Source organism: Salmo trutta, chromosome 32 (assembly GCF_901001165.1).
Source record: "Salmo trutta chromosome 32, fSalTru1.1, whole genome shotgun sequence".
In the NCBI taxonomy this organism is placed as follows: domain Eukaryota; kingdom Metazoa; phylum Chordata; class Actinopteri; order Salmoniformes; family Salmonidae; genus Salmo; species Salmo trutta.
In genome coordinates this window covers 15,732,213-15,746,753 of record NC_042988.1, presented here as the reverse complement: position 1 = coordinate 15,746,753, position 14,541 = coordinate 15,732,213, and the positions used below count along the sequence as shown (strand labels likewise).

Here is a 14,541-nt window from a genome sequence, read left to right as displayed (position 1 = left end):
ATCCATGGCTTCTTGTTGGGGTATGTACGTACAGTCGCTGTGGGGACGACGTCATCAATGCACTTATTGATGAAGCCAATGACTGATGTGGTGTACTCCTCAATGCCATTGGAGGAATCCCGGAACATATTCCAGTCTGTGTTAGAAAAACAGTCCTGTAGCTTAGGCGGAATGCAGCTCATTGAGTGTGGTCTTAGTGCCAGCATCAGTCTGTGGTGGTATGTAGACAGCTACGAAAAATACAGATGAAAACTCTCTAGGCAGATAGTGTGGTCTACAGCTTATCATGAGATACTCTACCTCAGGCGAGCAAAACCTCGAGACTTCCTTAGATATCGTGCACCAGCTGTTGTTTACAAAAATACATAGTCCGCCGCCCCTGGTCTTACCAGACGCCGCTGTTCTTGATGGTACAGTGTATAGCCAGCTGTATGTTTATAATGTCATCGTTCAGCCACGACTCCGTGAAGCATACGATATTACAGGTTTGATGTCCCGTTGGTAGTTTAATCTTCCGTGTAGGCCGTCAATTTTATTTAAAAAAGATTGCACGTTTGCTAGCAGAAGTGGGGGTTTATTCGATCGCCTACAAATTCTAAGAAGAATCTGGGTCTGTTCCCGGGAGAGCAGTATATCATTCACGTTGGGCTCGTCGGAAAAAAGTCCGTAGTGGCTAAAGTTAGCTGAAGTTTGTAGTGGATGTTTAAAGAGAACTGAACTGTAGATTGCTGGAGATTGTTTCTCCTGGCCCATAGACTACTTTCAGCGCAAGGAACCATGTTGTAAAATAGTGAACTACTCCTTTAATGGGGTCAAATTGTAATAGAATAGTCCATTCCAAAAATCTCTTTATTCTAAAGGTAGTGATATGGAGGAAATTGACAGATTTTTTTGTGGTTTCCAGCAACAGAATGCCTCCAGCATGCTTTGAGAGTGGAGAAAGTCCAGTCTTAACATTGATTCAAATGTTTATGACTTTATTACTGTGCTGTAATGCTGCAGAGGCAGACAAAGTAATACATTATATACCAGACCCATGAGAGTGAGGGTGTGTGTGTGTGTGGGTGGGTGGGCGGGCGGGTGGGTGGGCGTGTTTGTGGGTGCGTGTGGGCGTGCGTGTGTGCCTGGACTGGAACATGTCCGGGCTTATTCCCTCTCTCTGGCTGATGGTCTATTACTAGTGCAGTCAAGAACAATTAGTCATTTTTTCCATTCTTGGGAAGTGTGGCGTTATCAGTCCATTGCATGTTTGCCCACCCAGTCTTCCAAACAGGGCTTTGAGGAGGGACATATAATAACAGCTCTATATCTCTCAGGCCAATAACTGATGCACTCTTTGCTAGATAGCTGGAGTTAACAGACTCCCTCTACAAGAGAAGTACTGCGGAACTAGGTGATCAGAGAGAGTTCTGTGGATAGGTTGGAGTTTGTGAGATGAGATGTGTGCTTCTCGCGGACTGAGTGGCTGGTGTTTGTGGTGTCAGGGGCACAGCGGACTGGTTCGGGGTCAGTAAGGACGGCGATGCCACCCAGAAATGGCAGAGGAAGAGTCTGCGCCACTGCAGCATGCGCTATGGCCGTCTGAAGCCCCAGGTGATCCGGGAGATGGACCTGTCCAGTCAGGACAACATCTCTCTGACCAGCACCGAGACGCCCCCGCCCCTCTACGTACCCTCCTCAGCACATGCCTTTGGCATGCAGAAGGTATGATACCTCTGTCATCTATATATTTGGGTCATTATACATATAGTACCTCAGTGAGGGTTTCATTGTGGATCTTGATAACATATTTTTAAATGTATCAATATTTATCTTTCATCTCCTGTGGTATCCACGGTATTTTTATCAATTAGAATCTAGGTTGATTATTCGAACATAATCCAGTTGCACAATATAAACTCAGTCCTAGATAGCCTGTTCTTAACCACGCTGCCTGTGTCTGTCATCTTCAGATCGTGGACCCGTTGGCGAGGGGGCGTGCGTTCCGTATGGTGGAGGAGGTGGACGGCTACAGCGTGCCCCAGACCCCCGTCACCCCCGGCGCCGCCTCCCTCTGCTCCTTCACCTCCTCCCGCTCAGGCCTCAACCGGCTGCCGCGGCGACGCAAGAGGGAGTCTGTTGCCAAGATGAGCTTCAGGGCAGCAGCAGCTCTGGTTAAGGTGAGCTTGCTGTGTGACGAGACATTCTATTGAAGGAAGTGATTTATTATTTTAGAGACTGTGAGCTTCTAAAGCCCTCTACTGTACTGTACACACAGATCCAAACCATACCCACCCAGTACCACTATGACCAAACTCTTCCCTTAATCGATAAGGTACCCTCAGTGAAACAGCATGGCCTGATCAGTTGTGTGGAATCAGTCAGCCTCCGGCGTTCTAGAACAACACTGAGTTCCATCAGGGCGGATCCATTTATTTTCAAAAGGAGACATTATCTCTGTGTTGTGTTGTGTCATTCAGTGTTGAGGGAGACCACTATGTGCTGTGCTGCATGTTCAAGAGCAGCAATGCTGTGCTTAGGGCTACTGTTATGAAAGAGCTTACCATTTTGGAAGTGCAAGAGTGACATGGAGGAATGAACGAACATGGGTACTCAAGCTCTGATATGCCTACTTTGCATGTGTTATAATTATGAGGTACTGTCTCCAACAATTCTGACATGCAAAAATACACTCAACTCAATGTTAGTGTGTGTGTGTGTGTGTGTTTGTGTGTCTGCACCGTTTGTTTGCTGTATGGCACTAGACAAAACACTACATCCTGCTGTGCTAGGTGACAGCTTATAGTGTGTGTTGTGTTGTTATATGTGTGTGTGTGCGTCTCAGGGGCGCTCCCTGCGGGAAAACGCCACCCTGAGGCGGATGCAGAGACGCAGCTTCACCCCTGCCAGCTTCATGGAGGAGGACGTGGTGGACTTACCTGATGAGCTGGACACATCCTTCTTCGCCAGAGTAAGGACATGTCCTCATCTACTCTCTAATTAGAAACTCATCTCAAGCCTTCATCTAAAAGAGAACATACAGCACCCCCTGGAGGTCTCTAACAGAGTTGCAGCCTGGGATAGAGTCTAAAGGCCTGTGATTGGCCGACCAAGTTAGTGTGTGTTTTCATTACGGCCAGGAGTTTTACCTAAACCATGTGTGAGCTGACCAGGGAAATCTCCTGTGCCTAGTTCCCACCCACTACTGTTCTCAGACCTGGCCTACCCCCTCCCAATCCCTCCCCCAGGACTGTCTGATGCAGGAGGAGTTGTCCACATACGCTGACGAGGTGTTTGAGTCTCCGTCGGAGGCGGCTATGATGGATGTGGTGCAGGAGGAGGGCAGTAAGCTGGACGAGACAGAGCTGACCGGCAGCGCTCTGGACAAGAGTGAACTGGAGAGGAGTCATCTCATGCTGTGAGTCAGGCACACTCATCATGACAACAAGTACACAGAAACATCTGAAATGACTGCAGTATCTTTGGTTTCCTGTTGCCAATATCCAATACACTACCAGAGCATCTCAGTGAACCATCCAGTTGTGTTGACACAGTGTTTGGTTTAAAGAGAACCCACACTCTCCCCACGGGTGGTTCTGTGGTGGGTTCCTCTTTAAACTGACTTTACCCCTCCTCCTCTGTCTCCCCTCCCCTCCCAGGCCTCTGGAGCGAGGGTGGCGTAAGGCCAAAGAGGGAACCCCAGGACCGCCCAAGGTGCCCTTGCGGCAGGAGGTGGTGAGTGTGAACGGACAGCGACGGGGGCAGCGCATCGTTGTGCCCGTCAAGAAGCTGTTCGCTCGGGAGAAGAGGCCCTACGGGCTGGGCATGGTGGGGAAGCTCACCAACCGGACCTACCGCAAGCGCATCGACAGCTATGTGAAGAGGCAGATAGAGGACATGGATGACCATAGGTAATGGTCTCTAAGACCATGCTGAGGCTCAGCGTGTCCAATATATGAGACCGTTGGTGTAGAGTAGAGCACTTCTAGTGTTAAAACCGTTGTTTTCTAATGTGGACATTGTGTTTCCATCAGGCCTTTCTTTACGTACTGGATCACTGTTGTCCACTTGCTGATCACCATCCTGGCTGTCTGCATCTATGGCATCGCCCCCGTGGGCTTCTCCCAGCACGAGACAGTTGATTCTGTGAGTACCACCTCACTTCCCTAGTCAAATCAAATCAAAGTTTATTGGTCGCGTACACAGTTTAGCAGGTGTTATTGCAGGTGCGGTGAAATGCTTGTGTTACTAGCTCCTAACCGTGCAGTGAAATGCTTGTGTTACTAGCTCCTAACAGTGCAGTGAAATGCTTGTGTTACTAGCTCCTAACAGTGCAGTGAAATGCTTGTGTTACTAGCTCCTAACAGTGCAGTGAAATGCTTGTGTTACTAGCTCCTAACAGTGCAGTGAAATGCTTGTGTTACTAGCTCCTAACAGTGCAGTGAAATGCTTGTGTTACTAGCTCCTAACAGTGCAGTGAAATGCTTGTGTTACTAGCTCCTAACAGTGCAGTGAAATGCTTGTGTACTAGCTCCTAACAGTACAGTGAAATGCTTGTGTTACTAGCTCCTAACAGTACAGTGAAATGCTTGTGTTACTAGCTCCTAACAGTGCAGTGAAATGCTTGTGTTACTAGCTCCTAACAGTGCAGTGAAATGCTTGTGTTACTAGCTCCTAACAGTACAGTGAAATGCTTGTGTTACTAGCTCCTAACAGTGCAGTGAAATGCTTGTGTTACTAGTTCCTAACAGTGCAGTGAAATGCTTGTGTTACTGGCTCCTAACAGTGCAGTGAAATGCTTGTGTTACTAGCTCCTAACCATGCAGTGAAATGCTTGTGTTATTAGCTCCTAACAGTGCAGTGAAATGCTTGTGTTACTAGCTCCTAACAGTGCAGTGAAATGCTTGTGTTACTAGCTCCTAACAGTGCAGTGAAATGCTTGTGTTACTAGTTCCTAACCGTGCAGTGAAATGCTTGTGTTACTAGTTCCTAACAGTGCAGTGAAATGCTTGTGTTACTAGTTCCTAACAGTGCAATGAAATGCTTGTGTTACTAGCTCCTAACAGTGCAGTGAAATGCTTGTGTTACTAGTTCCTAACAGTGCAGTGAAATGCTTGTGTTACTAGCTCCTAACAGTGCAGTGAAATGCTTGTGTTACTATCTCCTAACCATGCAGTGAAATGCTTGTGTTACTAGTTCCTAACAGTGCAGTGAAATGCTTGTGTTACTAGCTCCTAACAGTGCAGTGAAATGCTTGTGTTACTAGCTCCTAACCATGCAGTGAAATGCTTGTGTTACTAGCTCCTAACAGTGCAGTGAAATGCTTGTGTTACTAGCTCCTAAAAGTGCAGTGAAATGCTTGTGTTACTAGCTCCTAAAAGTGCAGTGAAATGCTTGTGTTACTAGCTCCTAACCGTGCAGTGAAATGCTTGTGTTACTAGCTCCTAACCGTGCAGTGAAATGCTTGTGTTACTAGCTCCTAAAAGTGCAGTGAAATGCTTGTGTTACTAGCTCCTAACCGTGCAGTGAAATGCTTGTGTTACTAGCTCCTAACAGTGCAGTGAAATGCTTGTGTTACTAGCTCCTAACCGTGCAGTAAAATTTCAATCAAATAATCCAAAACTAAAATCAAGAAACGTCTGAACGAATCATTACAGCTTTACAACGGTCTTACAGTCGTTATGACCTTCTATTCCATCCTTCCAGGATCAACTTGAAATATGACATGTTTTCCTCCCCAGGTTCTAAGAAACAAAGGTGTATATGAAAATGTCAAGTTTGTACAACAAGAGAACTTCTGGGTCGGGCCCAGTTCAGTAAGCACATTCACATTGCTCCCCTTTTTTCCCTTCAAACATTCTGGTCCATGACCAGATATGTCCTATCCTTTCAGTTTGGAAGGCACTTATGTGGGCGCTTTAACTAGGCCTGATACAGTGATGGTGTTCTGTGTGTCTATTCCTGACTGTCTGCATGCCATCTGTCTCCCTCGTTAGGAGGCTCTGATCCACCTGGGGGCCAAGTTCTCTCCCTGCATGCGTCAGGACCGGCAGGTGCACGACCTGATCCGGGACAAGCGAGACATAGAGAGAGACTCTGCCTGCTGTGTGCGCAACGACCGCTCCGGCTGTCTACAGACCTCAGAGGAGGAGTGTTCGGTGAGTCCCTCTCTGTCTCCCTCACTCACTCGCTCTACCTCACTCTTTTGTACTCTACCTACATGAGAGATCTATTCAGGGGTCAATATGTTTTCCTTTCCATCTTTGTTTTGTCTCAGAGTACTCTGGCCGTGTGGGTGAAGTGGCCGCGGCATCCCAGCACTCCTCAGCTGGAGGGCAAAGGCAGGCAGTACGGCTCAGTGTGCCATCAGGACCCCCGGTGAGAGAACCACTCTTACATTCAGCAGTACGGCGTCACACTCCTCATGCTACTGTAGTTACACTGTGTGTTTATTGGGACCACTGATTGAACTGTATATCCATACTAATATTTCATTGGTATTTTTCACCCCACGACAGGATTTGTCTAGAGCCAGCATCGGTGGCACCGCATGAATGGCCTGATGACATCACCAAGTGGCCAGTGAGTACTGTGGAACCCCATTGGTCATGATGAGAGGGTGAGAGGTCAGAGGACCTGTCAATCAGTCAGTGTCTCACTGTTTCCTCTGGCTGTGTTTTTAGGTTTGCACCAGGTACAACACAGGGAACCACACCAACCTGCCTCACATAGACTGCACCATCACAGGCCGGCCCTGCTGCATCGGCACAAAAGGGAGGTGAGGAGAGCCTACATACAAACCAAACATTCAAACATTCACGCCAGACACAACACACACATTCCTGTGAGTCTATTTACTATTGACACTGTGGTGTTGATTTGCCTATGTCTGTGGTACATGTAGTTGGTAGATGGATGTTTAAACAAGGCAGGGGCTGCATCTCAATAATCTATATGGACTTCCTCTCCCCTCTTGCCTTCATTTTCACTGATCTGGTAAAGCAGCAGTATGTAAGCAGTGTAGTGGTCACCATGTGTCTTGTTCATGACCTATCAGTGTACATGAAGGGGAGGAGTCAAGGGAGTGTGTGGTCATGAGGTCATGCTCTGGTTCTCCTGTTCCTCAGGTGTGAGATCACATCCAGGGAGTATTGTGACTTCATGAAGGGCTACTTCCACGAGGAGGCTACTCTCTGCTCCCAAGTAAGTAAGCATCTCTCTACCCCATGAATATCTGACGATTACGTTGCATTAGGATATTGCCAGGTCATCTTTAGTGGCTAGCTAGTAGGATGGATACGATAGCCCCAGTCCTACAAAGACATAACCCGGACCATAACCCCGGCCCTGTTCCAACTAGGATAATGAGACAGGCTGAGTCGGAGGCAGCCGTTGAGGAGCAGAGGAAGGTTTAAGCTGTGAGAGTGGATAGTGTTTAATCACCGTAAAGGTGATTGTCCTCACTGTAATCCCCTCAGCTCTGAGGTACAGAATATCCAGGGCACAAGTAAATATATTCACACATAAGGTCCTTCATTATAAATATGATGTATTCATTCCACAATATGTGTCAAATGAAAATGCATCCTCTACTAATAGTACTTGCAGTAACATCCTTATCTTAGAATAGCTTGACAGTAAAATAAAGTTATTGTAAATCCAGTGGGTATCGGTTATGCTATTGTGTGTGCGGTTTGGCGTGTGTGCCAACAGAGACAAAGAGAGAGATGGTGTCCTGTAGGTGATGTCTTCTACCTCCTCCCCCAGGTCCACTGCATGGATGATGTGTGTGGCCTGCTGCCTTTCCTCAACCCAGAGATCCCAGACCAGTTCTACAGACTGTGGCTCTCTCTCTTCCTGCACGCTGGGTAAGTGGCTGCCTGCCTCTGCCATTTCATCACAAATCCTCTGTCCATCTTAGCAGCGTTTAATACATTTGACCGGTACTGTACTGTTAGCCATCCCTGGAGCAGCTGTATTATAATGATGCAGAAGGGTGGCCTACGATTCGTTCCGTTGGGTGACCAATTATGTGTCCTCTCACTGATTCATTATGTTTCATGTACACTTTCTCCAATAACTCCTTCTTCAAGCCCCTCATTAATGTCTTTGACTTCTTCAGTCAGACTGTCAGTGGTTCCACAGCGCAGATGTCATGAGCCTATTAGTAGAAGGAGATGAGTGTACACTAACGTACCACTCTGAGGAAGAGGAGGGAGCAGAGTAGCAGTCCTCCTTCATCTCTCTGCTGCCTCTTATCTGTCTCCTCTGCTCTCCTCTATCTCCTCTCCGGGGTAATTAAAGGAAGTGTCCTCTCTGCAGGCAGCAGCCCTCATTGGGCTTGAGGAGATAGACAGACAGCAGAGAAATGTTGATGCTGGACAACCTAGAGATCCCTGGTTGGCTGGCTGTGGAGGTGTCTTCTCACAGCAGCTGGATTAGCTGGATCCCTCCGTCACATGCAGAGGACATACTCTTACATTCACGCGCATACACCCTGTAGGATCCTTCACTGCATGGTGTAACTTGTCTTTCTGTCCCCCTGTAGGATCCTTCACATCATGGTGTAACGTGTCTTTCTGTCCCCCTGTTGGATCCTTCACATCATGGTGTAACATGTCTTTCTGTCCCCCTGTAGGATCCTTCACATCATGGTGTAACGTGTCTTTCTGTCCCCCTGTTGGATCCTTCACATCATGGTGTAACGTGTCTTTCGGTCCCCCTGTAGCATCCTTCACATCATGGTGTAACGTGTCTTTCTGTCCCCCTGTTGGATCCTTCACATCATGGTGTAACGTGTCTTTCTGTCCCCCTGTAGCATCCTTCACATCATGGTGTAACGTGTCTTTCTGTCCCCCTGTAGGATCCTTCACATCATGGTGTAACGTGTCTTTCTGTCCCCCTGTAGGATCCTTCACATCATGGTGTAACGTGTCTTTCTGTCCCCCTGTAGGATCCTTCACATCATGGTGTAACGTGTCTTTCTGTCCCCCTGTAGGATCCTTCACATCATGGTGTAACGTGTCTTTCTGTCCCCCTGTAGGATCCTTCACATCATGGTGTAACGTGTCTTTCTGTCCCCCTGTAGGATCCTTCACATCATGGTGTAACGTGTCTTTCTGTCCCCCTGTAGGATCCTTCACATCATGGTGTAACGTGTCTTTCGGTCCCCCTGTAGGATCCTTCACTGCATGGTGTAACGTGTCTTTCTGTCCCCCTGTAGGATCCTTCACTGCATGGTGTCAGTGTGCTTCCAGATGACCATCCTGAGAGACCTGGAGAAGCTGGCAGGCTGGCTGAGGATCTCCATCATATACATCCTATCTGGCATCACCGGAAACCTAGCCAGCGCCATCTTCCTGCCCTACAGAGCAGAGGTCTCAATAAACCCCATAACACACACTAACACACACACCTCAATATGTAGGGTTTAATTTGGACAGCTCAGAACACATGACTGGTAATAGTGTCAGATGAGACAGACAAGATGTATGGTTCAGACTGGGGGTGATTTTTCATTTTGTGCAGCTCATAGAATGTGTCTAATAGAATGTGTCTAATATAATGTGTCCACTCTAGGTGCTGAGTATTTCTATGTTGACCTTTTCCACTGACTGACCGGTCCCTCTCTCTCCCCCTCCCTCCGTCAGGTGGGTCCGGCAGGCTCCCAGTTTGGCATCCTGGCCTGCCTGTTTGTGGAGCTGTTCCAGAGCTGGCAGATCCTGGCCCAGCCGTGGCGGGCCTTCATCAAGCTGCTGTGTGTGGTGCTCTTCCTCTTCGCCTTCGGCCTGCTGCCCTGGATCGACAACTTTGCCCACATCTTTGGCTTCATCTCTGGCTTCTTCCTGTCCTTCGCCTTCCTGCCCTACATCAGCTTCGGACGCATGGACATGTACCGCAAGCGGCTGCAGATCATCGTCTTCCTGGTGGTGTTCTTGGGGCTGTTCGCCGGCCTCGTGGTGCTTTTTTATGTCTACCCCATCAAGTGTGACTGGTGTGAGCTGCTCACCTGCATCCCCTTTACAGACAAGTTCTGTGAGAAGTATGACCTCAACGCCCACCTCCACTGAGGAGTGGGAAGGAGGAGAGGCGTCAGGTCAAGAGGCATCGATTGGCAGGTGTTATCAACCAATCCTTGTCTCTGTTCTGCCCTATAGTGTGGCTAAAGAGGAGGGAAGGGTCCTGTGTGGAGCTCCCTCTCCTCTGGCTCTGTGAACTGAACTCTGATGACAATATGCTTGTGTTTTTTACTCGGTCTGTCTGTATGAATAAGTAGGAATGCCACTGCACTCATCATGAGGACTTGCATTAATCACATTCTTTTCACCCCCCCACACACCATTTTCTCTCCTCCACTGACCAATGAGAGAAGGGTATGGTCTAACCCCTTATCTAAGCCCCTCCCACATTTCTCTCTCTCTTCACATATAAGGCAGGGTTTGGAGGAGTCATCACTGGTACAATAGACAGAAGGAAGTATTTCTGTATTTTTTCAATTTGTCATTTGTTTATTTTATTTTCATGTTTTTAACACTCACAATCCAGGAGTAGGTTTTGTAATTATTCAGGCAACCTCTCAAAACAACCAGGGACAAACAAATCAGACATTAATACCTTTGGTGCCTTGCTGATAAATGTACCAACTACTGCCATATTTTTGTTACAATACGTTGAGCACTCGAATGCTATCCTTTTATTTGTTTATTGCTTCTTAAGAAGTAATGATTGACTGAAACAAGGTAGTGTTTTAGCTACCTATCTACTCATATGTAACTGAATAGAACAGTAAAAAAAATTGAAAAGAATTCCATCAGTGAAGTCTGTCTGATTTTCTATGGTGATTGATGCTGCCCTTTACTTTCAGACATGAACATTAGTTACCGTTCGCTAACAATCAGCTTTGTTGAAGGCACCACTGTTTTCATGATGTATGTCAATGTTACAGGGAGTATGAGGAGCTATAAAATCAGTGGCTTCGTTTCCCTTTATTGCCTTAGTACATCATAGTGTTAATACGAAAAGATAAGCAACAGCTCAAGAGTTCAACACACCAGAGGACTGATAGGGTTTACAAAAATAAAATGGTATTTACATCACACTCAGAGAACTCAATAATAGTAGTATCTCAGTAACAGTATCTCAATAACAATAGTAGTATTAGTATCTCAATAACAATAGTAGTATTAGTATCTCAATAACAATAGTAGTATTAGTAATAATAAAGACCTCAAACAAGAATAGTACTACAAAGTATGATTTGTGGCAAGGAACATTTAATTTAAATACTCTCAAAATTAAGCATAATAAAAATGAAGAATGTTGGGACTGCAAAATTAGAACTTTGATAATTCAATGACGTATACACAAAGTATGCTGAAACTCGACATTGCATCTCAAACATATTCTGATTCTGTCTTCTATCGCTAACAGGCATTTTTTTGTTTTCTGTTGCTGTTTTAAAAAAAAAAAACATTCTTGTCCCCTTCATGTGATGGTGCATGTCCCCTCTCTATGTTGCAGGGGGTCGGGATGCTGTCTGTGAGGCACTGAAAGATGGTGTCTCGGAGCCTGCTGGTGCTGCAGCTGAGATTGATGGGGCAGTGCCTTCTCTCATGGAGCACCTGTGGTTGCAACCTGGTCTCAGAGCATTTCATATTATTCTGTATGTAAATCTGGGACAATCCATTTAGTATGATATGTTACGTTTGGTATGGTATGTGTTGATTGGTAGACGTCCATCACCCATTTCGTATATGATATGTTACAAATTACAATTCATATTATATGTTCAGAATTTGCAAAACATACAATATATTGGGATTTTACAAAACCTATGATATGTTGCGAATTCTAGCTAGGTGCCTAACGTTAGCTAGCTCGCTAACATTAGCTAGGCTACGGGTTAGGGTTAGGGTTAATTTATGAGTTAGGTTAAAGGGTTAAGGTTAGGGTTAGGTTTAGAGGAAGATTAGCTAGAAGGGTTAAGGTTAGGCTTAGGGGAAGTTTTGGATTACATGCTAAGTAGTTTAAAAAAAAGTAGTAAGTAGTGAAAAGTTGTCTGGGATAAGATTTGAACACGCAACCTTTGCTAGATGTTCATGTTATACGCCCACCCACCCATCCTGACCAACCACCCTTCTTAAGTAACCATCTGTCTTATGTAACCATACCAAATGTAACCTATCATACTAAATGGAGTGTCTCGAATTTACGTGCAGAATATTATGAAATTCTCTGAGACCAGGTTGGTGCTTGGATCTGTCTGTCTGCTATAGTGTGGTCTGGACGGTCAACTGTGATGACCAGAGTCTATGTTAACATGGCGGATGAGTTCCAGTGCTAGGGTTGATGGGATTATGAATGGGGTGGTGACGGCAGGCAGTGACTAGCAGCCGCTGTTCCGCCGTGCGTAGGCCGCTCCACCGATATGGTACTCCATCTCCTGGAAAGTGAGGTTGGGCACGGTGATGGCAGAAGGCCCCTTCTCCTTGAAGCCTGCCTTCTGGTAGAAGGGAACCAGGAACTCCTCACAGGCCAGCAGGGCCCTCCGGAGGCCTGGCACACATCGCAGGTACTGCAGGTAGCGCCACAGCAGGATGGAACCTTTACCCTGCTGGCGAGCATGGCGGTGCACAGACAGCACATGGATGTGCACTGCCGAGGTTTCTGGGATATGCTGGGTCATGGCCTCCTGGGGTAGGGAAAGGCAAAGGTAGGGTTAATGACCAGGTATGATCAGAGTAAAAAACATGTACTTTATTGATGGTTACCTTTTAGATTATGAAAAACAAGTATCTGTTTTTTGGGGGCAAAACAATTCCAAATATGCAATGGAGGTAGCTACTGTAAATTGTGGTGTTTGTCTCACCTGCTCCAGTCTCTCTTTGCCCCAGCCTGAGCCGATGATGAACGCCACCAGCTGGCCCTCTTCAAACCAGCCCAGGGAGAGCTCGGGACACTGACTTAGGAAGTTCAGCACCTCGTCAAGAGTCAGTGGACACTCACCAGACACAGAGACGAATGCTGGTGGGAGGAAAGACAAGACACACAGTCAGTCAGTCAGTGAGCAGATGAAGCATCTTGGAAGATTAGCAAACAAACCAGGGATTACAGGCTGCTTCCTCTCTTATCACAGTTAATTGATGTTATTCATAATCCATTTTTTGGGACAATAATCTGTGAGAAACACACATTTGGTGGTTATGGCATTGTTTAGTTTCCTGAGCTATTTATATTGTGGAGACTGACAGCTATTGTCATTAGGTGTTAGAAATTATAAGATAAATGTGCATTTTGTTGAACATAAGACCCAAAAGTCTCTCTAATCCAACAAATCCTATACAATCAACATTTTCTGAGTAACCAGTAGAATCTGGAGACACTTTTACCTTCTCTCTCGATCTCGAACACGCTGATGGCGTCCTGTGGGGTCAGGTTCCTGAACTCGCTGGCGGGGAGCGTGTGGCGTCTCTGTGTTCGTGGAATGACACCACCAACCGGGGTCCTTGTGTAGAAGGGCTTGAGGAACGGGGAGCGGCTGACCTGATGTGTCATGATGGTCAGTTACTGGGCTGACGAATAAAAACGATGAAACAGTCTCTGTACTGTCTTTACAAGTATAGCAGCTCTCTTTCCAGTCTTCTGTTGTGGAGAATACTGTAGATATTTTCTTGGTTAGATATTGGTTTCCTCTTGACCGTTTTTTTGTTCCAGAGTGGTTTGATGATGATAATAGTCTTTGAATCCAACACTAAAAACACACCTGAGGTTATCTTGCTCTGTGCTTTCTATCTGCCTGTCTCTCTCTGTCAACTGACTAGTCTTTCTCCTCACTAGTAGAATAGTACCTGTCCTTTTGTCTCATCACCTCCACTGCAAGCTCTTACCCTCCCTTATCTCCTTCTCCTGCTATCTCTCTCTTTCATTATCCCCCTCTTTCATGCACTCTCTCTCTTATTGGCCCATCCCCTGGTCTGTCAAAGTGGTCATTCCAAAGAGGGGATCACTGTCTGGGCACGTGAGGTGGAAAATTCACCAAATCTGGTGGCAAGCATGTTTATGCAGCGCAGTGTCTGGGTTAAAGGAAACCATTGAGCTCTGTGATATACATTATGTTTGTGATTGATTCTCTTCAGTCTTCATTTTGTTCAGGGTTTTCTCAAAACTCAATTGATGGCCAGTTTTAATATATTCTCCCTTTCATTGTACTTTTATTAAATCATCCATAAAGAAATCCACCAAGTTCATAGTTCACACATATGATATACTAAAACATGATTAGTGAAACGTCTGTGTAGGCTTAAAGAGTTTTGAAGCCTTCATTAAACTTTAGAAGTTAAAGCTCAAAGTGTGACCAAGATCACCAAGGTTTTTTTCTCTCTCACATCGATGATGTCATTTTGGCACGCTAACGTCAGCGCCCACGTCGTCTTTTCTGTACAGCTCTCATGTGCCGGCCTCGTGCTACAGTATTCCCACGTTTGTATGTCGTGGATCTGGTCCAGGGTATGTGCATGTAGCAAACGTAGCCGATATACTGTAGCTCACATTGTCTTGACACGT

The 14,541-nt window shown here is 46.2% G+C and overlaps 2 protein-coding genes across 4 annotated transcripts in view; one reads left to right on the top strand and one right to left on the bottom strand.

Moving 5' to 3' along the window:
• LOC115171210 (inactive rhomboid protein 1) overlaps positions 1-10,789 on the top strand; it is a 43,993-nt gene extending 33,204 nt beyond the window's left edge. For 2 of the 3 annotated variants that reach the window (XM_029727807.1, XM_029727808.1), the window contains 15 exons: positions 1,485-1,704; positions 1,953-2,159; positions 2,825-2,950; positions 3,228-3,397; positions 3,639-3,890; positions 4,014-4,125; positions 5,721-5,795; positions 5,976-6,137; positions 6,257-6,357; positions 6,498-6,561; positions 6,663-6,757; positions 7,107-7,182; positions 7,747-7,847; positions 9,203-9,356; positions 9,630-10,789. In XM_029727807.1, the coding sequence (XP_029583667.1) occupies positions 1,485-1,704; positions 1,953-2,159; positions 2,825-2,950; positions 3,228-3,397; positions 3,639-3,890; positions 4,014-4,125; positions 5,721-5,795; positions 5,976-6,137; positions 6,257-6,357; positions 6,498-6,561; positions 6,663-6,757; positions 7,107-7,182; positions 7,747-7,847; positions 9,203-9,356; positions 9,630-10,049 (2,335 nt within the window). In that variant the 3' untranslated portion in view covers positions 10,050-10,789. Of the gene's footprint in view, positions 1-1,484; positions 1,705-1,952; positions 2,160-2,257; positions 2,315-2,824; positions 2,951-3,227; positions 3,398-3,638; positions 3,891-4,013; positions 4,126-5,720; positions 5,796-5,975; positions 6,138-6,256; positions 6,358-6,497; positions 6,562-6,662; positions 6,758-7,106; positions 7,183-7,746; positions 7,848-9,202; positions 9,357-9,629 lie in introns of all 3 variants that reach the window. The other variant, XM_029727806.1, reaches the window with a different exon arrangement.
• A 1,311-nt stretch (positions 10,790-12,100) lies between these two features.
• LOC115170616 (serotonin N-acetyltransferase-like) lies at positions 12,101-13,536 on the bottom strand. Its single transcript, XM_029726872.1, has 3 exons — positions 13,368-13,536; positions 12,848-13,002; positions 12,101-12,670 (listed from the first exon to the last, which is right to left on the bottom strand). Exons 1-3 carry the CDS (start codon positions 13,531-13,533, stop codon positions 12,365-12,367), a joined length of 627 nt encoding a protein of 208 aa, XP_029582732.1. The 5' UTR covers positions 13,534-13,536; the 3' UTR covers positions 12,101-12,364.
• Between the last annotated feature and the right edge of the window lie 1,005 nt (positions 13,537-14,541).

What these genes read in the sequence shown, in the direction of transcription:
- LOC115170616 (XM_029726872.1), bottom strand. Translation starts at nt 13,533, where the DNA reads ATGACACATCAGGTCAGCCGCTCCCCGTTCCTCAAGCCCTTCTACACA. An exon ending in GTTCGAGATCGAGAGAGAAG is followed by an intron (nt 13,003 to 13,367) that starts GTAAAAGTGTCT and finishes TCCTCCCACCAG; the next exon opens with CATTCGTCTCTGTGTCTGGT. An exon ending in GCAAAGAGAGACTGGAGCAG is followed by an intron (nt 12,671 to 12,847) that starts GTGAGACAAACA and finishes TCCCTACCCCAG; the next exon opens with GAGGCCATGACCCAGCATAT.